We start from the raw sequence: 26,992 nt of genomic DNA, 5'->3' as shown, positions 1-26,992 counted from the left end.
CAACATTTGCCAACCTTTGACTGTCAGATGGCCACTGCACTGGTTGTGTCCCGCCTTGTTAGTGGCAGAACAAGTGTAGGTGCCACTGTCTGAACCTTCCAGCTGACTGATTTCCAAGAAGGCAGTATTGTCATGAAAAGAGAACTTGTATTTTTCACCAGCTGTTATTTCTTGGTCATCTTTGAACCACTGGATGCTTATGGGGTGTGACCCGGCCACTATACATTCTAAGTCAATGGAAGACCCTTTAATACTGTCCATTTTCTTCAGCTTTTTGGTGAATGATGGAGGTATGATAAGATCTATGCAATGAAAAAGCAGAAAAAAAAAAAAAAGTCAATCTACTGATTTATACTTTTTTTCTAAAAGTGAAAGAGATAAAGAGCATAGAAATGCCCAGTTCCTCGCCATAGAAAAGCTGTACCAACCTAAGACATTAATGCTAGCCTTGCAACTGCTCCTCCCGACATCATTCTGGACTTCAAACGTATATTCACCACTATCTCTCTTTTCTGTAGAAATAATCTTCAGTATAGAGACAGTGTCAGTGACACTGATTTTATATTTTTGGCCCAGGGTCAGTTCTTGGCCATCTTTAAACCATTTGGCTGTAATCTCCTTAGTCCCTGAAAATTTAACCTGCAAAGTGGCAGGGTCTCCATGGGTGACATCTATAGACACAGCCTCCTCAATGATTGTTGCAGGTTCTATGGAAAACAAAGGGATAGGTGTGGGTTGTGAATGGCTCTGCTTAAAGGCTTACATCTGCATTTTTCCCCTAGAACCCACAGTGAGCTTTCTGAACCAACCTTTTACTGAGAGTACTGCGGAACACCTTTGTATTCCTGCATCATTTTTGGCCTGGCAAACATATTTCCCATCGTGCTTGACTTCAATGCCACTGAGGTACAGACTTGCCACATTGTTCTCAAAGGTCATTCTTATGTGATCGTCTTCAGTGATCTCCTCGTTGTCTTTTAGCCAAGTCACCGTGATGGGCAGGGAGCCCTTCAGCATGGCCTGGAAGGCAGCGGTGCCTCCTCTAAGGGAGCTGGTGCTTTCGATCTTCTTTACAAAGGTTGGGGGTTCTAGTGGATGAATGAATTCTCAATCAATACTGACTCTAGAGCAAAACCAGCTTAACAAAAAAGCATCGACTCCAAAGAAAAGCCAGTCCGTCATTAGCACTGACACTAACCTCTTAAAGTCACCCTGGCACTGCAGGTGCTGCTGCCCACCTCATTGGTGACCCGACACTGGTATTCACCCACGTCCGCAGCTACAAACTTGAGGATCTGCAGGCTAACCAGCTGATCCTGAATGAAGGTCTTATACTTCCTGCCACTTCGCAGTGTGGTGTTGTCTTTGAACCAAGTGATCTCAAAGGGAGGCGTGCCTGCCACCTCAGCCAGCAACATGACGTCATATTCCTTCAACACTTCAATGGGCTTAAATTCCTTGGTAAAGTAAGGTGACTCTACAGTGGAAAGGAATTATTTTGAGTTAATGGGAGTGGAGTCTGTGCCCCGGGCCATAACTGGTAACACAAGGGACGATGTGGACACAAACCTTTGACTATCAGAATGCTACTGCAGTGGTCACTGCCAGCCTCATTTTGAGCCTCACACATATATTCACCACTGTCTTCGACAGCAATATCTGTAAGTCTTAGAACCGCAGTGGACTCCACAAAAGACATTTTATGTTTGCTGCTCTCCTTAATTTCTCTATCATTTGCAAACCACGTTATTTTAATTGGAGGGGTGCCCGTGACTTTGCAGGCGAGCTGGGTGGTGTCTCCCTTCTTTAACAGCTGGGACGGTTCTAACCTTTCGACAAATGTGGCAGGTTCTGTGGAAGGAAGTCATTCAGAGATGTGAGAAAGAGGCAAGAACTAACAATGGTAGCTCAAAGATGTCAAGGAAATTCTGCAAACCTTTTACAAACAAGTTTGCACTGCACTCCACAGCTCCGGCCACGTTGCTGACTTTACAGGTATATGTGCCTGAATCGGTGGTTTTTACTGCATACAGTTCCAGGGAACTTTCTAAAGCTTCTTTGTTGATATAGCAGCTTCCACCAGAAACCAGCTCTTTGTCACCCTTAAACCATCTGATTGTGAAAGGGGTAGACCCTTGGAAGGTGCTCTTTAGGCACACAGCAGAGCCAGGCAGGACATCCTTTGATGCAGGTTTAGTTACAAAACTGGGTGGTTCTAAAGGAGTATAAGAAAGAATTTCAAAGAGTTAAGAGGTGCCATTGAAAGGAAGATACCTTAATTTGAACATCATTTACATAAGAATGAAAGGCACAGTCTCCAGCCAACCTTGCACAATCAGGGCTCCACTGCAGTCTTTGCTTCCCACAGAATTTGTGGCTCGACAGGTGAAATTCCCGGCATCACTCATGTCTACTCTGCTTATCTCCAAAGAGGCTGTGCCTTCCACAAAGGCTATTCTGTATCTGTCAGAGGAGGCTATTTCTTTACCATCCTTATACCAGGACACCCTCATGGGGAGGGAGCCAGCAATTTTGCAGTCCAGCCTGCAGGTGCCACTAACCACACTGTCCACGTTGCGAAGGGGTTTGGTGAAGAATGGAGCAATGTCTCGATCTGTTCATGGCACAAGAAGGGAAGAAAGAACAATGCAGAAACGGGCGCAGTGATTTTAGGGTTTTGTCAGTTGGGTTTCAAAGGAATATGGGGGCACAGGTTTCTATGGATACTAACCTAAGACAGTGAAGGTTGTCTCACAGGAGCTGCTGCCCACTTCATTGGAAATCTCAAACATGTACTGGCCGCTATCGTGCAGTTCAGCCGAATAAAATTTGAGTTGGGCAACATTGTTTTTAAAACTTATCCTATACTTTTTACTGGCGACCAAAGGTCTCCCATCTTTGTACCATTTTGGCTTGAGTTCTGGGGTGCCTGCGACTGTGTACTCCAGGGTGGCTGGGTCTCCTGCGGTCACTTGGATCAGTTCTGCTCTCTCAATGATTTTAGCGGGTTCTACAATGGTATTAAATAGTTAGAATTCTGCAGTGTTGATTAAGGTTTCATTTTTAAAGGAAATATCAATTCAAAACGTTCCTCCACGAACCTTTAACTATTAATTCCCCAACAGACGTTTGGCTTCCGGCTTCATTTTCAGCCAGGCATGTGTATTTGTCACCAAAACTAATCTGCACATCAGGGATGATCAAGACTGCCACACCATTGGCAAAACTCATTTTGATCTTTCCATCTTCTTTAATGATCTCCTGTCCTTTCATCCATGTGACAGAAATGGGTTCTGACCCTCTCACGGCAGCTTGTAAGGTAACCGTCTGTCCCGCCAGTGCAGTAAAATCATCTACTTTCTTTACAAAGGTCGGTGGTTCTAGTTAAAGAAAGACAGCATATAAAACTGATCATTCCCAAACACTTTGACACCATGTGCACTCAAGAATTTTATCTCGATTACATTTATCCAGTCCAGAGTGTTGGTTGATTAGAAAAAGAAATCCAATTTAAGAGGCATTACAATTCCATGCAAGAAGAAGATGCAAAGATATATGGCTATCAGCTGACAAAATCGCTTATTGCATAATTCACTTTTGTAGACCCGGGTTCAATTCCTGCGTCCACAAGATCCCCTGGAGAAGGAAATGGCCACCCACTCCAGTATTCTTGCCTGGAAAATCCCATGGACAGAGGAGCCTGGTGGGCGACAGTCCATGGGGTCGCAAGAGTTGGATACGACTTAGCAACTAAACTACCACCACCATCAGAGACTCAGTATTTACAGAGGCCTCAAGATAAAGACTGCATTGTCCCCAGGGTCCAAAGTCAAACTGAAGGCAAAACGTATTTTCAAAAATTAGGAGAAGGGGAGAGTGTACCAGTTTTACTTCCTTGAGCTAAGAAAGCTATTTCGACAATTTATTAAAGAGATATCAATTTTTCAAGCACTAACCTTTTAGTAAGTGGGTTGCAACACAGCCACACTTCCCAACTTCATTAGCAACCACACACTCATAGTCACCAACGTCTGCACTATTAAAAGAAAAGATCTCCAGGGACACAGTGGACTTCTGAGAAAACAACCTGTACTTTTTACTACTTCGAATTTGCTTCTTATCCTTGAACCAGCTAATTTCAAATGGTCCAGTGCCTGCGATTTCACACTGAAGGAGGGCATTTGTTCCTCTCACTATGTCTGCAGGCTCAAGAGTTTTGATGAAAGAAGGAGGTTCTACAAAAGCATGAAAGTATTGTATAAGTTATGTGTTACAAACAGTTAAAAAGAAAATCTTTTCTTAAAAACCAATGGACTATGATCAAGTCAACAAACCTTTGACAACTATTTCAGCACTGCAGCTGTCACTGCCAACGTCATTCACTGCTTCACACGAGTAAGTCCCGCTGTCTTCAACTTTTACATCCGTAATATCAAGGACAGCCTCAGAATTGACAAAAGACATTCTGATTGTGTTACTCTCAGTAAGTTCTTTGTTATTTTTAAACCAAGTAACCTGGATCACAGGTGAGCCTTTCAGCTTGCAGTGGAGGCGTGCTGATTCACCTGGGAGCATTAAGTAAGAAGGATCCACCTTCTTCACAAAGGATGGTGGCTCTATATGAAGTTAACAAGAGAGAAAAGGAAAAGATATCTGAAGCATAAAGCGCACACACACAAGCAGACATCACATAATAAAACGACACACAACACACACACAAAGTATCTTCATGAAATTCCTGAACAGGTTGTGGTGTACTAATAGCTTTCCACATTTCAATGATTCCAAAACATTTTCCCAGACTCTTGATTTAAAAATAAACAAACAAAAACAAAGCTAAACAAATTCTACTTAGACAAAGAGTAATTTTATGAAAGAAGATATTTAAGGATTGCCCAGACACTCAAAGTTCTTAGAAGTAGTTTTAAGCAAGCTATGTTAATGACAGACAGTTTGAAACGAACAAGAATAAGTGAATGCTGGAAAAGACTAAAAAAATAAAATCAAACAATTTCAGGATTTCCCCAAACCAAAACATTTGCTGGGATGAAATCATTTTCATCACAAAATGCGCCGACTGCAGTGTGTGAACAATTTGTCTACTGAGGCATCCCTGCAGAGAAGGGAGTGAAACATTGTTCACACACTTCTTACCTCTGATAGTTACTGTCGCGGAAGTGGAGCTGCTTCCAGCCTCATTGGAAGCTGTGCAAACATAGGTTCCCGAATCTTTGAGTTTGGCCAGCGGGATCTCAAGTGATGCTATTTTATCTTCAAAATAGATCTTATAATCTTTCCCAGGGGGGAGCCTCTGCCCATTTTTGCTCCATGTAATTGTGACTTTTCTGTCTTCATCTACTTGGCCCTCAAGGTGGATCTTCTTATTGATAGCCGATTGTACAGGCTCCAGTTCTTTAATGAAATGTGGTTTGTCAATTATGTCCAACTCAGCTTGGCAGGTGTCGGCTCCAAACTTGTTAGAAGCCTTACAGGAGTAAACTCCTCTATCGTGAACTGTAAGATTTGAGAGCTCTAAAATGTGTTTATTGTCTACATCTGAAATCTTGCAGGTAGGGGAAGGTGAGAGGGCCATGCCATCTTTTTGCCAAATGGTTTCAATCACGGGCGTGCCTGTCACTGTGCAGAGAAACTTGGCTGCCTTACCCACAAAAGTCGTTATGGACTTAGGTCTGGAGAAGAAGGTTGGTGGATATGCCTCTGTAAGAGAAATGTTTTCAGTGTTATATTTTGTCCCCACAAAGCTCCTGTTATAACTACATATTCCAAGAAAAAGAAGAGTTGAGTTATAGCTTTAGATAGACATGAGACATTATTTAAAGTAGGGTAATGTATTAAGAAGATGAAAAGATGCATCAAAGGAAAGGGATGAGAATTTTTTTTATAGCGGAGCAAGACAGCACTTTAAATAAAAGAAAATTTGGTCTTCTTTTATTTCACAACATTAACTTACAACTGCTAAAGATCTGTCCATTTTATTAGCTGATTAATTGTTTGAACTATCTGATAAGCAATTCAACTAGCACTTTAATTCTGCAAATCAGAAGACTGTATAAGGAATATAAAGAAAATGTTCTTGACTTTTCTGAAGAGCAGGGATATTAAGTGAGTGATAGAAAAAGTCTGAATAGTTTTGTAAAGTCTAACCCTCATGTTTCAACTATAAATGTATCTGCTAAACCATTTCAAACTTGTAAATATATATATATATATATATATATATATATATATATAGCAGCAATTTTCTATGTCCATTCTGCATTTGGAAGAAAGCCTTTAGGAACCTCTCTTTCTAGTTAAACAAAATCCTCCTCTTTCTTCTTTCCTCTGTGACTTGAAGCTCAAGTGTTAGCTCCATTACTGAACAGGCCTATTTTGGGTAAAGAAATTTCTCGAAGTGTCATTAAGAATAATGCCATGCACTTGGTGGCATAGATATTCTTTGATCATAAAGCAAAAGCCACTGAATGGGTCACTGCGGGCCTGGGGTGTGGAGTTTCCGACATGGAAGAGTTGGAGGAGAGGAAGCTATAGGTAGCCCCGTCTTCTTCAAGTCAATGACGTGTGGTGCATTTGTCTCTCCCCTCCATGCTCTCATTGGAGAAGAAGGTCAAGGTAATATGGTAAGTCAACTAAACCTCAAAAAGAAAAAGAAGACCAAAGGACAGGCCCACCCTGACATTTAGTGCATGGATTCTGTCAACAACACAAGTCATTGCCACTCCTGATCCCAAACCATAATTCATAAGCTCAAAGTCACATTTTCCCATGGCAGAGAGAAAGCAAGAAAGACAGAGAGAGAAGGAAGGGAGAGAAAGGAAAGAGCTACTAATCTTTTCTGCTAATAAGACTTGAGTGTCACCTACTTGACAGTCATCCTGTATGTTATTAGAAAACTAAGAACCAGAATATTTGTGCAGTTATTCTTATTTTTAAATTAGTAATAAAGCCTAGGGTGAAACTCCTAGCTTGGAGTCCTGTAATACCTCCCTACCTCTTATTAGGATTTAACTTTAATCTTATGCTCTGTCTTTTTTTTCTGTTCTGCTTTTTCCTGTTCTTAATTGGTTAATTGATTCCAAGTTATTAAATATTTTGGGACATCATTTATTGTTTAGCAGCACCAAAGTGTCCTGAAAATTTTTTATACTAAGGGGCAAGCCAGACTATTTAAAGAAAAGAAAGAGAACAAAACAAAACCCCAAACCAAACTGTCAGGAGTCACTACTTGTATGATTCCTTGACATCCTCTTGAAATAAAAAGCTATTTTTTTTTCCTTTAGCTGTTGTCAGAAATAGGACTGTAAACAAGAATTTCTCATCTCTCACAGGCTCTGCAGGAGCCACTGTGTTACCGTGTTGGCTACTGGTCTCTCCAGGTGGTAGAACACACACTTTCTGCGCCTGTATGAAAGGAAAACAGGCAATGGCATGGAATGGGACGACAGCTGTGTCAGCGTGTGGCATTTACCTGTCACAGTCAGGGTGGCCGTGCAGCTGACACTTCCATACTCGTTGGAAGCTTTGCAGGTGTACTCGCCACAGTCAACAACCTGGGTTCTCAGGATTTCCAGGGTGGTGACATAATTTGCAGACCGAATAGAACACTTGTCACTTTCATAGATTTCTCGTCCAGCTTTGAACCACTGGAAGCGGACATTGGGGGCGCTGTGGATCTCACAGGTGAATTTGGCGAGGTGGCCCAGGGCTACTTCCAGGGGCTCAATTCTCCTCCTGATCACTGGAGCAGCTGCAAAGGGAAGCAGAGGCTGTTAGCACGCCTCCTTACTAGGCACCTCACATTTTTCTTTTCCTTCTAACTTTTGTTGCTGTTAATGGAGTAAAACAGTTCAAATTGGTGAGATGGATTGCAGCAGTTTAAGACAAGTGACTGGAAAATGAGAAAGATCACTGAAGGCAAAAGAAGACAATGAGCAGCTTTCAACATATTCAATTGTTATTTTCCAGTGAACTGTGAAAAATGTGATGCTTTGGCTTACATGCATAACAACACAATATATTTTTTTAATATACCATGCTGACTAGGAATACTCAGAATAACGTGAAAGAAACATGATCTACTAAATAAAGTGATGCAGTGAAACAATAGCAAAAAAAAAGAAATCGAAATGAGAAACATAAATAGACAATCATGGTTATTTTGAATTTAAGAATGAGACTGATGATTTCAGGATAACTAGGTGTTCACTGACAGCTTTTGATTACATATCATTAAAGTATTTTCATATAGAAATAGACTGAAAACATTTATCAGTTTTATGAAATATATGAAAATACATTTTTTTTAAAATAAATAGCAGTATAACTATAACATACCACCCAGTAAGGCAGTAAGGGAAAAGGAGAAAAGTTAATAACCATGATTATGTCTGTGATTTCATTTTTACTCTAAATAAATTCTGGCAATGGCAGGTAAGTGAAAATTCAGTGATGAAACCTAAGTCACTCCAACCCAGTGAATGTTAGAGCTTGATCCACTGAATCCTTAAAAATCCAACCTCTTTTGACTACAGTGAGTTTAGCCGAAGTTGTTGCTTTTCCGCTGTCATTCAAGGCCTCGCACGTATATTCCCCTTGATGCTCCTCTCTGTTTACTTTGTCGATTACTAGCGTATATGTATTTTGATCCTGTAAACACTTGAACTTTCCATCTGAAGGGACCGGTTTACTCTCAAAATACCAATTCACCTCTTTGGCGTTTGTTATGGATGATGTGAGGCTTATGATGTCACCTTCCTCGGCAATTGTGTCCACCAAGGGCGTCTGTACATCAGGGCCATCCTCTCTGAGCTTCTTGTCTTCCTCAGCCTCAGCTTCCTGTATCTCTGCTGTACCAACCTCCTCAGTACCACCTTCAGAGACTTTCTCTTTTTCCTCTGATGGTTTTGGTATTTCATCCTGTTTTTCATCAGAAACAGCAGCAGAAGCAGTTGTGGTACCCACAACTTTGACCTGACTCTCCACCTTAAAATAACTGATCTCTTCCTTTGAGATAAGATACTTAGATTCAACTTCTGGTTCAGTGATTGCTTCAAGCTTCTGTGAGCTGGAAAAAGAAACATCTTCCTGCAAGACTACTGTGGCTCCTTTCTCAATTCCAGGCTCCTCAGCTGTTAAAATGTTCATTTCCTCACATATAGAGCACAACGCCTCCTTCAGTTCAGTTTTCAAGTCAGCCATTTGAGGATCAACGCCTTTAATAGTGATGGTTAATTCTTCTGTCAGAGATTTCACTGAGGTAATCAGATAGGTGCACATAATGCAGTCGGGCTCTTGGGTAGAGTGTATGGCCTTGACCTCCACCCGTTCAATGTTTCTTAACCATTCAGAGAAAAGACTCAGTTGCTCGCTGGCCACTGCTGCTTGCAAAGCACTGCGGATCTGAGTTTTCAGGTTTAATCGCTGCTCTTCTGGAATACCAGAAAGCAAACTTTCCTTAGAAAGAAAATCACTTCCCTGCACCTCCTGCACGCCATTTACTGCCATAGGCTCCTTTTTAAACTCCACGGTTTGGTTCAGGGGCAAGGCCAAGGTGTCAGAAAGCTCTTCTTTGAGCAGTACCTGCTTCTCCTCACATGTTAATGGAAACCGTAAGGACGTGCCTTCCTCAACTCTGGCTGCAAAATCTTGCCCCACACTATCCAGTTGATCCACACTTTCCACCAAAATTTCACTTTCTGTGCACGTGTGTTCAGAAGGGACCCTGGAGACTGCGATGTCAGGATCCTGGAAGCTTTGGGCGTGTCCCTCAGCTAAGCTCTGGCTCAGGAAGACAGCATTTTGTGACTCTTGCTTTGGAGAAGTCTCTCTCTGCCCTCTGTCCACTGCAGACACTGTCTTGTCTTTTGATACAAGCACCTCCTCAGCCACAGAGGTCGGATATGAATGGGCTGTTGTTTCCTTTATTGATGACTGTGGATAGCGCTCTTCAGGTTCAGCTAATAAAGTCTGCAGAGACTCAACTGTTGACAAACTAATTTCCTCTATGGACGTGGCACTTGGGAAGATTTTTTCCGTATCTGATAGAACTCCCTGTGACTCAGGCTCTTGACACATCAGAGTATCTTCTCTGGGGAGGGTGTCCTGAGACTGGGCAATCTGCAGCTGTAAACTGGAAGGTAGTTCCTTGATAGGCTGGACATGCGTAGTGCCACTGACGGAAAGAAGTTCTCTGGTGCTTTCAGGAGGAGGCATATCGTGTTCCAACATGACTGTGGATTGCATTTGCTCAGCTTTTAAAGTAACTTGAGTGCTTAGTTCATTGGTTTTAACCACATGCTCATAAGAAAACTGCTGCTTTTCTTCTGCAATTAAAGCAGCTTTCAAAATGGTATCTGTTACGAAAGCTACAACTTCCTGCTCTGAGTCAAACGTCTCAAGGGCAGGGTCCTTTAATGATGGGTGTGGAAAACCTTCCAGAGCCTCTGGTGTGGACGCTGCTTTGCAGGTGGCATCAGTCAAGTCTGTGTCTTCCAGAAGCACAGATAGCTGTGCAGCGGAGGTGGACTCACCCCACACGTTCTCCGCTTTGCAGACATAGAGACCGCCGTCTTCTTTCTGAGGATCGTTGACGATGAATGTCCCAGAACCGTCGGGATTATGAATGACAGTGTAATAAACGCTGGTGCAAAGTTGCTTGTTGTCTTTGAACCACAGAACAGTGGGTGCAGGCTCTCCGAGGACCGTGTATTCAAAGACGGCAGGGAGGCCCTGCACACAGTGCACTGGTTTTAACGCCTCAAGGAAGTAAGGAGGACAAGGACCTTGGAGCTTTTCCAGAGACTTCTCCTCTGCCGATTCTGGTTCTTCATGGCCCTTGGCTTCAGGATTTATTTTCAGATATGCGCTACACATTGCCTGCCCGTATTCATTACTGGCAATACATGTATATTCTCCCTCATCCTCCAGTTTGGTGAACAGAATGATTAAGCTGTGATCATTACCGTCAAACACAAATTTGTAGTCAGCTGAAGGGGTTAACACTGTTCCATTAAAGAACCACTGTATCTGGGGTGTGGGAATGCCAATGACAGTAACAAACAGCTTCGCCACATCCCCTATGCTTATTTCAGCATTTGACACTTCTTTGATGAAAACTGGGGCATTGCCCTTCCTTTTGGAATCAAATTTAGGTGAATAAACGGAAGGTTCAGACAAAGGTTCAAGTGTTTCATTTCTATTAGATAACTGAAGGTCACAGCTAGAGGTTTGAGGTCCTTCTTCCTCGGCAGACAGAAGAGAAATAGAAAACTCTGTATGGGAAAAAATGATTATTATTTTACTATCAATTTAACTTAAATAAATGAAGAAGTCAAAGAATTACACACCAGTTGACAGTCTTCTGCTTTATTCCTGAAACTGTTAATTATCATGAGATTAATTTATCAAAAAGCACATTTCTAAAATTCTAACCTTAGCTTATTATATCATATGATTATAAATACTGTACTGATGCAACTTTCAATCCATTTCATTTGTGTTAGAGTTTATGAATTTTAAAGATGTTCTTATGAGTTTTCCTTTGTGATAGTCTCAATTCTAAAGTTTGTGAAACTGCTGGTTAAATATTAATAATAAAAGAATTCTGGATCCAAATATTTTCTTTAAAACATAAGTTTTAACTAAAAATTCCAATAAATATTAAGTAACCAATTTAATATTACTTAAATATTAAATAAAAAACAGTTGAGGACTATTTAAACGTCTAAAAAGATCCATACTTATTTCTTACATTTAGAATTGTCTTGAGTTTAAGAATGATCTTCATTGTCAAATTGAAGACTGTTTATTTCCAAAATAAAACAACTATGTTTTAGTTACTGCTTATAAACTGAAGCCATTATTAAAAGTAAGTGGCTACAGGAAATGGTTGATCTGAATTTGTAAGAGAACCACTATTTTAAGTTACTAGAAATGCAGGGCTTCTTTTGCATGTGTAAATTGCCACATCACTTCAGCAAAGCTTTTATAATGAGACTTATGCTAAAAAAATGCGAGAATCAGAAATGAGAGAAAACTTCAGCATTAAAAATTTGATTATATTTTATTGCACAAGAAATACCTATACAGTCTTATTGAACAGAAAAACAAGCAATGAATAACAGATGTTCTTTAAAGTTTCATGAACAGAATGAAAGAAATGTAATTTGATAACAAGGGATTAGCTTTTCATTAAATTTGTTAGGTATGTAGAACAGCTCTGTTAATAATAGTTTTATTACTTTACCTAAAAGTAGTTTGACTGTTGTATTAGTTCACTCCACTTGCATTACAGGGAATAGTCTTATGTTTTAATACAAATGTATAAGCAGTAAAGAGCAAGACTCCAGTGTCTGTTGGCTATAAATATATTGATAAAACTTATCAATAAATAATTATTTACCATTTCAATTAGTAACTTGCAAAAACATTGATTAATTTCACATTCTAATGACCACTTAACTTCACATTTAATCTATAATGTTATCACTCATGTCAGCTTTCTCTTCAATTATACTTCCAAAATATCTGTAAAGGGAGTAAATGTCAATATAGTGAAAATACCCCTACTCACGAACACGTTGAAATATTTTCAGTGTTTTCCCTTTCTTCTAAACATGGTATAGTAACCATAAAAAGATACTAAATGAAATTCAAGCATGCTGAAACATAAAAGGTGTAGTTAAAATACATGCAGTAGTAAGAGCTTATAATTAAGTCTAAATTTTACTATGTATAGTACAATGAATTTTATATCTAGCATAAGAAATTAATATCTCAGGCTTTTAAGTTAAATGCCATTGAGCTGGAAAACAAAAAAATTCCATTTAATTATTTTTTATGGAATTATAACTGTAATTATAATAGTAAGTAAGCCAAGTGTGGGCAAGGCTTATTTTTCTTTACTCCGTCATTGCTATTTTGAATATCCTCAAGTTCAATGCTCCTGAGACTAACAGAATTCTAATGAGCAAAATCAAATAAAGCCCACCTTTTTATAAGCATAAAAGTATAGTTTACAGCTCTTTCTGCCAATCTAAAAAGGCATAAAACTTTTCTTCTTCTTTTTTTTAAGAACAGGTTTGAACTATTGTGATGCTGTATAATGTCTGGGTAAAGTGTGCTTGTTTGTCATAACCTGAATTTGTAATTTATTTAAACATCCGTTATGTGATTAAGAGTAGAATAAATCCCCAAGTCTCTAAACTGTAGACTTAGTTTTATTTCAGGGATTTATGATGTGATATATTACATCATGTCTATAATTATGACCACAGATATTGTGTGCTCACTGGTTGAAACAAATGATAGTTCCACAACAGTGTATCTATATTGACAAGTTATGGCACCTCTAAGCAAGCAAAGCCAATGTTCTTCTGCGGGGCAGTGAGGAGGGTGGTGTATAAGCCTGACTGCTCTGTCTAGATCCTACATATACTCCCAGGTTTCTTCCTTAATTTGAAAGGCTTTTAGGGAATTCCCACTGTGGGAATAAAAAATTTGACAAATGAAAGAAACATAATAAACATAACTGGATATATGGATTCTTTCGAAAATTTAAATGACTGTTTTAAAATTCAATTAAAATTAGTATATTTAAAATGATCATGATATGTAAACATTGCTCAACTCAGGGGTGGAAAACAGCCATTAGATAACAGTAATTTATAGAGCTGGAAGAAGAAAAGTTTCACAATCTAATTACTATATTCTATTATTCCTCTTGTTAACTGTGGCAAAGCTAAAATGCATTCTGAATTATATTAAGAGAAGTTACTACTGACTGGAAGGACACACAATCAGAGTTGAATGATTGCCTCTGAGGCCTTTTGGGCTAGCCCTTTGTTTTTATACAGGAAAACTAAATTTCCTTGTATTTATTACATCTTTTTATAAGAGAAAATTTAGTTCACAGTGGCACATAGGTACATTAAAGATTTTGTGAATTTACTATAATTTTGAAAAACCAAAAGAGTCACTTTAGAAACATATATGTTGATATATCTTAAATTTGAATAATTACTAATTTCTAGTTAGTTTTAAAAATAAAATTCAGGAAAATGACAGGAAGGCTAATTATCTTACTATCTGTATGTAATCTGAAATACAAATTACCACACTGCCTCAATATTAAAAGTATCCCACCTTCTTTTTCTAATTTTAAAGATTCTGAAATCATACTACCGCTTAAAATTTATATGTAAATGAGATACAGTAGCCCTTTCCTCATCCCAGGCCAGTATCAAATTAATGTTGCATTTTTATACTTAATGGTATCTCAAAAATTGAGGAAATTAAGCAGTTCCAAAAGTGGAAAGATGTTTATTTGCATATTCTGCAAATGTCTAGGTGAACTCTATCCACCAAGGGAGCACCACTGGTCCCTTCAACACCAGCAAGAGTTAAAATGCTTAAGAGAAGGCATATTAATAAGAAAAATATTTTTTAAAGAGCTAAAAGTAAATATTAAGACTACAAGGTAAAACAAATTATAGAATTAGTTACCAACTGTGCAAAGCTGGCTTCTATTGCTGTTTGGTTTATTCAAAGTCTGAGTAAAGAAGCATGAATTTGGATGAAAAAGGGTTATTATTTCAAAAAGGACTTCTACTCCGAGCAGTGAGATTTTACCTTACCATTTGTCTGTGTGGTCATCTGACATGGTCTTCCATTTCACACTTTATATAGACAGTTTATCTGCTAAAAGAGAATGCATGGTGCTCACACACTTTATGGAGAAGGAAGGAAGGTAAAGCAGAAGGGCCAACGAGCAGGTAGCCAAGGAGATGTTTAATAGTGCTTGATGCGTCACAGCAGAATTGACACAGGTGATGATTCCACGGTTTAGATGACAGAATATTTACATGTGTTACAAACAAGAGATTTCCACATAGAGAAAGTGTTTTCCCGGACTTTTTTCAAAGCAATGTGTTCAAATAGAGCAGATGTATTTGGAAACGTATCAGATCTACATAATCTGGAAAAAGAGAAAGCACTCATCAGTTCTCATCACCATGGAGGTGCTAACACATGGCAGGGAGAACTTTAAATGAGGGTGAGCACAGCGTGGGCCTCAGCTACGCCCGATTTGTTTGTAGCTACACATCTGTACTCACCTTCATCCTCTTTCTCTAAGCTTGTTATGAACAGGTTGTGGAATCCTATGCCACTTTCCTCGGCACTGAACCTTGCTCCTTGCACTAACTTCCCATCTTTGTACCAGTAAACCATGGGCCTTGGAGAGCCACGGACTAAACACTGGAAATAAGCTGCTGTACCTAACGGTGCAGAACAGTCAGAAATACCTTTGATAAACCTGGGAGGCCCTTCGACCACCTGAAATTCAAAAAAGCTGTCTGCATATTTGCTCTTTAAGACCAACTCTTCCTTCACACTGCTTAACGTCACTTTGCTTCTCTGGGACATCAGAGCCGACATTTCCGAATCTCCCATGGTGAGGAATCCCCGACAGATCGCCTCCCCTACACTGTTCACAGCTCTGCACCTGTATGTCGCACTGTCAGAAAGACAGACCTTGCGAATCTTCAGGGTGTGACTGCCCTTCTCCTCACTAATCACATACTTAAGGTCATCTGGCTCAATACACGTGTATTCTTTATACCATTTTACTTCGGGAGTTGGGACGCCTATGACTGAACATTTGAACACAGCGTCTGAGTTTTCTGGAATTCTAAAATCGCAAATAGGCATTACAAAGCGAGGAGGCATTTCGAATACTTCCAAGTCGATTTTTAAATCTTTGTCTTCTGCCTCCCTTGAAGCCATACTTGGATCTGCTAAATTCAGTGGGAGAACATCTAGGCTCACAACCATGCTTTTATGATCAGGAGTAAATTCAGGAACTGTGACTATTTTCACTTGCTTCTCAAATTCTTTAACATCTTTTTCACTTAATTCAACCTCCAGGACAATTTCCTGAGGAGAAGGGGTCCTTGACGCAGTGTTTTCCAGATCAAACTCCATGACATGCTGGTGCGTTACTGGAGGCGGGAGTGCCACTGCTCTCTTTTGTTGGGGCACGATGTCCACATGTGCAAAGCTCTTTGCTTCCCCTATGATGTTCACAGCATGGCACATGTACTCTCCCCCCTCTCCGTTTTGAATGCCAGCAATTTCCAAAGAGCACACATTACCCACCCTTTCTATTTTGATTCTTTCATCTGGCTCCAGCAAAGATTTATTTCGATACCATTTCACACCGGGAACTGGAAGGCCCTCAACTTCAACAATGAAGCCCAAGGTTGTGTTTTCGTAGATCTTTCTTTTGGTCAGTGGTTCAATAAAAGATGGAGGCATTTCATTGTCTTTGGGTTCAACGGCTTCACTGGGTGTGCCAAAGGAATCAGAACGCCATAATTCATAGGCTGAGCTTCTGTCTTCTGTAGGTGTATGGAAATGTTCAACCGACAGACTGTCCTCCCTTCCTAGCTCAGATGGGTTCCTTTTAAAGTTTTCAGTGGGGTTTGGTCCTCCAGTAGGAATAGAGTATTGTTCAGCTGTTTTCCCTCCTAAAGGGGTGGAGTATCTCTCTAGGGTCTCTCCTGGGGGTGTGGAGTACCTTTCTAGGGTCTCTCCTGGGGGTGTGGAGTATCTCTCCAAAGTCTCTCCTGGGGGTGTGGAGTATCTCTCTAGGGTCTCTCCTGGGGGTGTGGAGTATCTCTCTAAGGCCTCCCCAGGAGGTGTGGAATATCTCTCTAGTGTCTCTCCTGGGGGTGTGGAATATCTTTCTGCTCCCTCGCCTTCAGAAGGTGTTGAGTACCTTTCAGTAGCTTCTTCTAGAGGTGTTGTTCTTTCAGTAGTCTTATCCCCTAAATCTCTTGAGGATCTTTTAGTTGTATCTAAAGGAGGAAAATACAAATCAGGAGACTTTGGAGTTTCAAAATGTTCAACAGAGGATGGTGGGGTATAAAACTGATCTAGCTCAGAGATTTCTTCACTGCTGATACTTCCCACATCAATGGAAATATCAGATTCAGGAGAAAATGGGCGTCCCGGTGACTCCTGTTGTTGATTGTAATACTCATACACAGTGTTGAAAGTTACTTCTTCAACCTCCATTGACGTGACTGAGTCAGTCTGAACATGTTCTGCCTTGTGCCTGGCGTCTTTAGTCTCAGGAACTTCATGTTTTCCAGCAGCAAGTAAGTACTGTGTCAGGGAGGTCTCGGATTCTGTCACCTCCGTTGTATGTGTCTCATCCAACTTAGGAGGGTTTTCAGAAAAACAAGTTTCTACCTTTTCTCTTTCAGTGGTGGAGAAAGAAGTTTCATCCTGTACTGGAATTTCTTCATAACATTTTTCTTTTTCAGGGGCATCCGCTTTTTCCCTCACTTGTTCGTCTGGATTCTGTTGTTCCTCAGTTACCGGGAAGGGAAAGCGCTGACTTAAAGGCATTTTCCTGGGCAGTGTGTCTGCTTCCTGAACATCACCTGTGTGGCCTCCCAGAATTCCAGTGGTATATGCCTCTGTCCCTCCATCTTGCTTTTGAAATGATGTCAACTTTGGTTCCAAGGTATGTTCTTCCTCCATTTCACAAATCTCTAAAAGCTTTTCCTCACTTGCAGCTTTTTTCAAATGTGAGATGAAACTCCCATCTCCATTTTTCTCAGATGTATCAGCTTCTCCTACATCAGCAGATGAGCTCTGAAGTAGGGCACATCTTTCACTATAGATCTCTTCAGAAAAAGTTTTAAGAGAAATATCAGTATTTAAAATTTCTAAATTTTGTTCCTGCGTATGTTTTTCCAAATAAAAGGCATTTTCATCACTGCCACTTTTCTCCCTCAGAGTCCTATCTGAAAACTCCTTACTGGAAGAAATCTCTGGATTTGCAAGTATGTTACTTTGCACACTTTGAGAGGTATCCTGTGTATCAGATTGTATGGTTTCAGGGCGAGGAACTTCCTCTTTATATGGTGTTGCCTGCCCCTGACTAGTTTTTTGCTCCTGAAAGGCCTTAGCTGGGTCTCCTAAATGAGAATACATTTGTTTCAGATCAAATACAAGGTTCTCAGCATCGGTGGCTTCAGAAGCAGGATGCTGGGTTTGAAAATAAGTTTCTTCTGGTTGATCACCATGTAATTTAACTTCTTGAAATTTTACATCTGCAGTTTCTATTTGAGCATGAAACTGCTTGAGGTCAAATGTAACGGGTGCTTCATATTCAGCCCTTTCAGAAACTGCAGATTGATCTGTAAGAGCTATTTCCTTCTGTTGTTCCCTTTCTTGTAATTCAGACTCCTTATGAGTTTGAGAAGAAAGTAGCTTTAAATTCATTACAGTGTTGGACGAATCCTGTTCAGTGTTTGGAGACATTTCCTCTGCCTCAAGCACATTTGTGTGTAGGTTACTTGGTATTGATTTTCTTTGTCTTAATGGAAAGTCTTTGTCATCAAGCTTCTTTTGAGGAGGCTTCACAAATGATTTCTTGGTAGGTCTTTTTTCTAGAACACCTTTTTCTACCTGTTGTAACTTTTCAAATGCGATAATCCTATGCCTCACCTTTTTTCCTGGGTAGTATCTCTCTTCACCAAAGGGTTCTTCACATACAATGATGGATGATTCTTTTGTACTGCAACTATCAGAAATTCTCTCAGAGTGGATATTTGGTAAATAGTCAGTCTGGGCATATTTTTGCACGTTTTCCCTCTCTGGTCCACTGAATTTTCCAAAATCATTTCTTACTTCGTTTCTATTTTTAACTTCACTGAAATCATCACCAAATGGATAAACAGTCCCCTCTGCTTGATGTGGCTTTGATTTTTCATTTACATGTAACTCTTTCCCTTCATCTTGCCATTGTATGAGTTCAGCTCGGAGAGGCTTGTTGATTCTTAAGGATCTAGAAGTGCACTGCATAAATCTGGGCAGTTTTTCTCTATAAGATGTGCAAGAAACAGGGACTTTCTGCTCTATCTGTTCAGCTGTCTCAGGGCTGTGAAAATACTCTCTTACAGAATATTCTTTTATATTGGATTGGGGAGTAAAAGAGCCAGTTGGATAATCATAAAAATGTGCCCTTACAGGTTCTCCCTGAATGTGCTGATCTTTGGAATATCTGGCATAAATTCCACCCATATTTTCCAATTGACTATATTCCCTGTCAGTGACAGGTTCTACTGTTAGGTCTGAAACACTCTCAACTGCGCCTGAATTGTTTTCAGCAACGCATCTATATTTCCCAGAATCTTGAGAATTAGCATTACTAATATATAGCCTGTGGCAACAATTAATTTCTTCAAACTGGAACTTCTGGTTCTGCCTTAAAAGGACTCCGTTGTGGAACCAGGTCACAGCTGGTTTAGGCTCACCAGAGAGTAAACATTCAAGGACTACGGAATCGCCTTCTCTACACCTGGCATGTTGTGGCATTTCCTGTAACACTTCCGGTGGCTCGTTAGTAATGTCAGAAGAGAATATGAACTTGTGTTTTGGTAAGCGAGTCGCCTCAGCCTGAGGCATTGCCTTAGGTTCCAACTCCTCCAGTTGAAGCAAGTCTCTTGACTCTCTATCCTGTTCTGGGGTAGGAGTAGCTGCCGTTATCTGAATTTCTACAGGAAAGGAAAGCAGTTCTGTGTCTGCAGAGGGAGGAACTGGTGGGTTAGTTTTTAACATATGGAGGTTTGTTTGGCCCTCTTGTCTTAAAGGAGGAGGTATGCCTTTTGCTTGGTCAAACACCAGCATCAGTTCCTCTTCCTCATCGGTGTAGTCTTGCAACACTGGGACCCTATATGCTTCCAGATCATGCCTTTGTTTTGACTTCACTTTAAGCACACTTGTTGTTTTTACCGTTCCATATTGGTTAAATAGCACGCAGGTAATGAAACCTTCATTTTGAGGAAGAACAGAAGAAAAGGTTAATACAGAATAGTTTTCGAAGGTCTGAGTGATAAAGCCTCGATTACGTGGGATTGGTATATCATTGTTATACCATGTCACTATGGGTTGAGGATATCCTTGAAAATGACACACAAATTCACAACTGTCACCTTCATAAACTTCTTGAGATTCCATTTCTTGAAGAAATGAAGGTGGGCAATGCTGCAGACGTTTTTGGAAAGGATTTTCAAAATGTCCTTGTGACTTTTTCTTCCTGTTCAGTTTCAAATTCATCAACTTTAACAGAGGTGGAGTGTTGTAACTCTCTCAGATCATCTTTTCTTATTTCAATATCTAAGGCTTCACTTTCTTGGATATTTACAACTGAGCCAAAAGTTTCACTGGTGTATGGTGTGGTAACTTGAGACACCTTTTCAGGGGTCTCAAATATTTCCTCATTCTTACTTACATTCATGGTATCTTCAGATGACTCTGCAATTTCGGTTTGGGTCACAATGGCTTCAAGGTGTTCTCCTGCTTGGAGAGTCTCATTTACTAGAATCTTACTGTATAAATGGTCTCTTGGTAGACTTTCTCTTAGAAATGCCTCTTGGCTCATTCTCATTTCAGTCTGGAGAACTTCCTCATTGACAGCAGTGTGAAAGGTTGTGGGAGCTTCTCCAGATTCCACATTTTGATCCATTAAATTAGGAAGGACCTGCAGATCCTGGACAATGCCCTCAGTTGAACTATCTACCTCTTCCCTATCGTCAGCTAGATCAGGCATAGAACTGCTTTTTACTTCTTCTCTAGAGAACAAAACATCCGTATCACTGTCTTCACTTCTCAGAGTTCTTGAACCTATTTCAGATGACGTGTCTAACAGAGATAATTTCTTTTTCTCCATCAACATTTTTCTAGCCTCCCTTAAACGGTGCAACTTCATTTTGGTCTCCTCGTCCAAGAAACTTTCGCCTACATTAAGCCATCCCCTTATGTCAGATTTACTTTCTAAATATTCTTCCTTATACATTAAATCTGTTTTCCTGCCAGGGCACACTGTCTTAAAGTGTATAGTTCGCATCATTCCCTGTTGTTCCACGTCTTGCTTCTTATTAAAGGGAGAACCAGTAAACCTCAGGTCAACCTTCAACCTCCCTTCTCTCCTTTCAGCTAAAGCTGCCACATTTCCATGTGTCTGTTCTATCTTTTTCAGAAATTCTAAATATTTCTCATCTTGCCCTTTTTGAATTACAAGCAATGATGCAGTTGATTCAGCAGAGCCTTCACTATTAATTGCTAATAATCTATAACTTCCAGAATCTCGGTCTTGAACACTTTTAACCTCTAAGCTGGAAGAGTGATGATGTAAATCACTCTCTGTTTTTATGACCCGACGAAGCCCTGTTGCGATAGGTCGATTGTTTTGAAACCAAGTCATTTTTGGAGTTGGACAGGCAATTAATTTACACGTAAAAACAACAGGTTCACCCTCAAAAACATATTTAAATGTAAGTTTTTGGGTAAAAGAAGGCTTGAAGTATTCTGGCCAGGAGCTTGTTGATGATATTCTACTTGCATATCTTTTAGCAGCCATGGAGCTGTGGTCTATATCTTCAGAATCTGAGAAGGCATCACGGGTCTCTCTCTCTGAATGCTCAGATTCTTCCTCAGAGGATGACTCTAAAAAAAAAGTTCAATTAGAAAGCATTTTACTATTTTCCATAGTATTTGAAAAAGTTGAAAATAAATGAAATTGCAAAATAGAAAATGAAATAAAGAGCATGCTACAGATTCTCACAAATCCATAAAAAAAATTCACTCACCATATTTGTTCGAATAAACGCAACACCATGCTCTGTTTAAAAGATTCTGACACGAAAATCGTTCGTTGTCTGGTCTTTTCTTCAAACTGCTGAAATTTCTTCTTGAACAAGCAAAAATGCATTTCAAAATAACATGTTCCTGTGCGTATTTGTTTTGAGAGCAGGAAAACTTTGTTCTTTTGACGGCTAAGAGGAAAATCTTACCTGACTTGCAGAGAGTGGAATAAACGCCCTTTCTGATTCTTTTGATTATAGATTAAATTATTATATTTTTGGAGAATTAACTATTTAAGAAATATATATGAGAACTAAGACCATAAATAATTAGCTAAAATAAAATAAAATAAAATGAGAAGGCGTTTATTCGAACTAATACAGCCATAAAGTCACGATGTTATGCAAAGAAAAGCAGGCACTAAGGATCACATAAGGCAGCTATCTGCAAGCCAGTGTAAGAGACATATCAATGTTAAAATGATGTATGTGCATGAAGTGTAAACCAGAATGGGAATGTAACATTGTCACACATCCTAAACAAAACAGCATTTCAATGATAATTCATTCATGACATTGCATTCTGAGAATGACAGCTAGGTTATTGTCTATTGTTCAATTTAATTCACTGTGATTTTGAAAACAAACTTCTACTTATGATTTCATGCATTAAGATGAAAACCTTTTCTAATACACGCTTTTGAAAATGTCTGCAAACAAGAAGTGGAATATGGCTGATAAATTTTAAATACAGAAGTTTAAATTACCATAAAACAAATGACTGTGAAATGCATGTAACCATCAGCATATTAAACCAGGCATGCGACATAGTAATATATACTCTAAGAGATATATTTGTACATCTATGTCATTTTTCCTCAATAATACTAACAGAAAGAAGCTCAAGGATTTTATTAATCCTTCAGAATTTCTATTTAAATCTCACATTCAATGTAACAATACCTTTCATCTCCATCTCAATCTGCTCATGCAACATTGATTCAGGAGCTAGAATGGAAAAACAGGAGATTTGCATGATTAATTCCATATACTTTCTGCCTCAATTCATGATTCATATAATTACAATTTTCTCTTTATTATAATAATAGAAAACTACATACCCCAAATGCACCCCTCAAAATCCATGCCAAACAAATCAATGAGCTGGTAAGGTACACGACGATGACAGAAAGATTTTAAAACCTTTTTATTTTAGCTTCTCTGTGAAATTTCCACTTTTAGTTCCATAATTCCCCATGCCTTTTACATGCATTGAGAAAAGCAATCCATAAACTATAGGAATATTTCTTTTAATTGTCTTATTGACTGAATACTTGCTAAGAGACAAAAATCACATTTAGAAGAAACATGCATTTTCTAACTTGCCACTTTTAACTCAGCTTTCCCTAAAGAAATGTGTTTCCTGCTAGTAAAAACTCTTCTGATTTGAAACCACTTTTAAAACTTTACGCAAAGTCCGATTATATGTTAAAGAGCAAAACACAGAGTCCTCAGCTCAAAGTTGCTTTTATTATATAAGGAAAAGTCACAGCCTTTAGACGCAATTGTCTCAGGGTGGCTTCTGGAGGAAGCAGATGTCCAGGTACTACTCTCGTTCTGTCTGCGTGACACAAGTCAGCGGATCTTCTGCCCTGGCTTCTCAGTTCCTTGTGGTCTCTTGGTATGAAGTTACCGACAAACTTGTTTTCTTTGACGACGCTCTCTCTACTTCATGGGGTGTTTTAATTTGGGACTCTTTGAGTGTTTTAAGACTTTCAGTGTCTGAACCAAGGGTAATTTTGTAAATGCTCGAATTTGCAATACTTTTGCTTGGTAAGAATAAAGTTTGGGAAAGGTAATAAATTGGCTGTGTTTGTAAAATGCATGCAGAATTCAGAGATAGAATGTCATTAGGATGAGAGAGAAAGCAGCACATTAATCTCAAAACTGATATTTATCTTTGCTTACTATGCACATGAGAACTCTACCCAAACAGACTTACGGGGGTTCACATTCCTACCTGACTTTCGTGGCTAACTCGGGAACCTATATAAAGTCATTAGGGCAAAATACAAGAGGACCAGATAAAGACTGGCTCATATTAGATAATTAGATAACTGTGTTTGAGCCTTTACTCTTCATACACTTAAAGGTGGCTTATCTTTTAATTTTCTTAAATAAGGCAGTCTGGACTTATCAAGGGGGGAAAAATGCTCATGAGCCAAGAACATTTTAATAATATAATCCGTTGGAACTGAGTGAATTGGAAATTTCAAGGCAAAAATGTCCAGTTCAAATCCACTCTGAGAACATGGAACATGGTGATCAAGCACTGTCCTAGGGCACTAAATTCTTTAGGAAGCAAGTTGAAAGGCCTACATTGCTCACATCTCCAAAACACAGGCAGCTCCCAATTATTTCACTGCAGGAATGGTCCCAGTGGTCACCTACAAGGCTTGTAGACAACACATCCAGGTAGACAGTTACCTGTCTGATGACTGTGCTAGCTAGCAGCCATGGTGAAACTGAGGGTCGACTTTCAAGATGGTGGAATTTTCCACCTAATTTTCAACTAATTTGCATAATTAGACCTCAGTTCTTGAACTATTCTTTTCTTAGGCTTTGAAAATTAATCAGAAACAGCTATAGACCAAAACTGTCAGATTAAGAAAGGAAAAAAATCCTCCTTCTGATGAGTGAGGATTGCAGATACTCTAAGTGAGTTAATTAATCTGTTTCAAAATGTAGCGCAAAGATGGCCACACACTTAGCACTGTGTTGTCCCCTGTTCATTTCTAACCCCTCAAAAATAGCATGGCTGGATCAGGGAAGAACTAAAGGGCACAGCTCCATAGACTCCCGGAGATGCCCAAACTTCTTTCTCCCGCTTCCCTCCATGGGATTCAGTGAAGGTCCTTTGCCTGCAGACACACAGCATGGGATTCGAGTACATGAGATATTTTCTCATTTCATTAATAGTGAAGAAGACAATCCAAGGATGAAAGGAAGACATTACCCTTTGCCCAGATAAATACATTCATGTCCTTCCAGACACAGTGGTGAGTTAAGCACAAAAACAACAAAAATAGTATCTTGCTATGAGATAATTCTACAATTCTGCAAGGAGCTGAGATTGTAAAGCAGCAGCATTGATTGAGAAATGTCTAAAGACTACTAATTTTGGTCCAGACAATGCCAGGCACAATAATAAACACTCAATAAAAACTCAATGATCTATGTCACCTTAAACTACTTTGGTCCACTTCCTAGGTGGTATGTTTGGTAAACATTAGAAAAAATGGCACATATGAAACAAAGCTTAACTTCCTGAACTCAGATTTGAAAGTTACACTTCCGTGAATCTAGAGCAGAAAGTTACATGTTCGTAAGTTTAGCCATGAGTTGGCTGATTTTCATAAGTCACATATGAACAGAGTGCTAATTTAAGGGTGTTTTAATTAATATATTCATTGATACAATTTGCGTGATGGAAAAGCTGCATGAAGTGATGAGGATGAAATGAAGCAAGTCAGAGCTAAAAATCCAATAACCACCTTCTAGTCTTAGCACTGCTGACATTGTCTTCTCTCCATACTCACTGTGTTCAGTGCAGCTGTACAATCCTTGGTCTACCAGCTGAACATTACATGTGGTAAGAGACTGAATATTTCCATTTTGTAACTGCTTCACTCTCTTATATTCCTCTAGCTTTACACCTTCATAAATCCAGGTTATATCAACAGAAGACTCATCTTCTACAACACAGAGGAACTGAGTCGTGTCACTGCACTTTACAGAGAGGTCCTGAAGATGCAGGAGAATCTTTGATACTTCACCCATCGGCTCTTCAGCACTTTTCTCAGATAACTCAGTGCTTTCTGCAATTTGTGAAAGGGATGTAGCCTGGTGCAACTGTACATCTTCAATGGATGCAGTTGTGTGGGTGGAACTTTGAGATACACTTTTAAAAACCTGCAATTCATATGATGATCCCTGAAAAGATTCATTTCGCTCTGCAATATTCTGCCAGTCCTGCTTTGTGAAAGAGGACTCTGCCACTGTGTGGGACTTGGTGGACACTTACATCTCTCCCAGAACTTTGCCTAGCTAGGGCTTGCACTGTATGATAAGTGACAAGAAAAAGAAAAGAATATTAAGATCTAAGCTTCGTCACTTGGCCAGGTTAATAAAATAAAATGGCATGGAAGATGAAGATGAACTACATCACTGTCGCTCAGAAGCAGCCTTCCAGATACGGTGTGCTCCAGGGTGTCAGGATTACACAATAGAGAGTTCATTCCCAGTGATGCAGTGATGAATGGATGATGAAGGCTCACGTGGATGCCATGAAGTATCTGCTTCCTTCCTTCTGTTGTCATTGCAGCTTCCCAGAGTGATATAACCACTCTTTTTTCCTGACTCCATTTGGGATATAATTTGTCCTCCCTCCCCCATAGACTTTATCAACAATAGGTAGCAAATAGATCATTAATGATGCAATGATGAGATGTTGTTTAGAAAGGTAAAAATGTCAAGCAAAGTTGATGCCTGCATGCTAAGTAGCTTCAGTTATGTCCAACTCCGTGTGATCCTGTGCACTACAGCCCACCAGGCTCGTCTGTCCATGGGATTCTCCAGGCAAGAAAACTGGAGTGGGTTGCCAAGCCATCCTCCAGGGGATCTTCCCAAATGATAACTAGTGTAATGCCCTGAACACATACTTCAGTGAGATTTCAAGTATACTGGTTAAACCACAGTTGAGGACTTGGGGTGACTGTTAGTAAATGATGGACCAGCCACAATAGGCACTGAGACACACAGCAGAGACTCTCATTAGTAACAGTGGGGGGAGCAGGGATGCAGCAGGTCAAAGCCTTTGAAGCGAGCTGGGCTTCCTTTACCTTTTGGAGTCACTGTGAGTGTAGCTGCACAACTGGCTTCCCCAGCGCTATTGGCTGCTTTGCAACGGTATTGCCCGGCATGCTCTGAGTAAGCATCGACTATAAGCATTAAAGCCAAGCCCGTGGACTCCTCAAAGTGGAAAACTATATCTTTTGTTGGTAGAATTGATTGTTGGTTATGAAACCACTGGATTTCTGGCTTGGGAATGCCAGAAACCCGGGCATGAAATCTGACTGTCTCCCCGCTGTGCACCCTGAGGCTGGATAGAGGCTGGATGAAGATGGGCTTTTGGCCAAGGGGCTCCTTCTTAAATGAAACTGATGAAGAGATATGCCATTGAGAGTTGGATGTAACTTCTTCAAGTGTGCTAAATCCTGAAAAGAAGCATGCCAACCTTTAATGTCGTACATACC

General features: G+C 39.8%; 2 protein-coding genes across 20 annotated transcripts in view; both read right to left on the bottom strand.

Annotated features, from left to right (window-relative positions):
* Positions 1 to 26,992, bottom strand: part of TTN (titin) — a 274,540-nt gene that overhangs the window by 197,849 nt on the left and 49,699 nt on the right. For all 19 annotated transcript variants that reach the window (XM_070475948.1, XM_070475949.1, XM_070475950.1 and 16 more), the window contains exons 44-57: positions 22,641 to 22,685; positions 7,490 to 7,768; positions 5,155 to 5,718; positions 4,335 to 4,616; positions 3,957 to 4,235; positions 3,102 to 3,380; positions 2,732 to 3,010; positions 2,327 to 2,614; positions 1,937 to 2,215; positions 1,570 to 1,851; positions 1,199 to 1,477; positions 810 to 1,088; positions 429 to 707; positions 15 to 302 (exon numbers count right to left, since the gene is read on the bottom strand). In XM_070475948.1, the coding sequence (XP_070332049.1) occupies positions 15 to 302; positions 429 to 707; positions 810 to 1,088; positions 1,199 to 1,477; positions 1,570 to 1,851; positions 1,937 to 2,215; positions 2,327 to 2,614; positions 2,732 to 3,010; positions 3,102 to 3,380; positions 3,957 to 4,235; positions 4,335 to 4,616; positions 5,155 to 5,718; positions 7,490 to 7,768; positions 22,641 to 22,685 (3,981 nt within the window). The remainder of the gene's footprint in view (positions 1 to 14; positions 303 to 428; positions 708 to 809; positions 1,089 to 1,198; positions 1,478 to 1,569; positions 1,852 to 1,936; positions 2,216 to 2,326; positions 2,615 to 2,731; positions 3,011 to 3,101; positions 3,381 to 3,956; positions 4,236 to 4,334; positions 4,617 to 5,154; positions 5,719 to 7,489; positions 7,769 to 22,640; positions 22,686 to 26,992) is intronic.
* On the bottom strand, positions 14,791 to 20,240 carry LOC139038031 (muscle M-line assembly protein unc-89-like). The gene has a single exon (XM_070475968.1). The coding sequence runs from the start codon at positions 20,149 to 20,151 to the stop codon at positions 15,064 to 15,066; it is 5,088 nt and encodes a 1,695-aa protein (XP_070332069.1). The 5' UTR covers positions 20,152 to 20,240; the 3' UTR covers positions 14,791 to 15,063.

The sequence above is a fragment of the Odocoileus virginianus genome, chromosome 13 (genome assembly GCF_023699985.2).
Source record: "Odocoileus virginianus isolate 20LAN1187 ecotype Illinois chromosome 13, Ovbor_1.2, whole genome shotgun sequence".
Classification (NCBI taxonomy): domain Eukaryota; kingdom Metazoa; phylum Chordata; class Mammalia; order Artiodactyla; family Cervidae; genus Odocoileus; species Odocoileus virginianus.
Note: the sequence above shows the minus strand (reverse complement) of the source record. Positions and strands in the feature narration are given on the sequence as shown.

Excerpts from the sequence above, each read along its gene's own strand:
- LOC139038031 (XM_070475968.1), bottom strand. The coding sequence starts at position 20,151 with ATGAATTTGAAACTGAACAGGAAGAAAAAGTCACAAGGACATTTTGAA.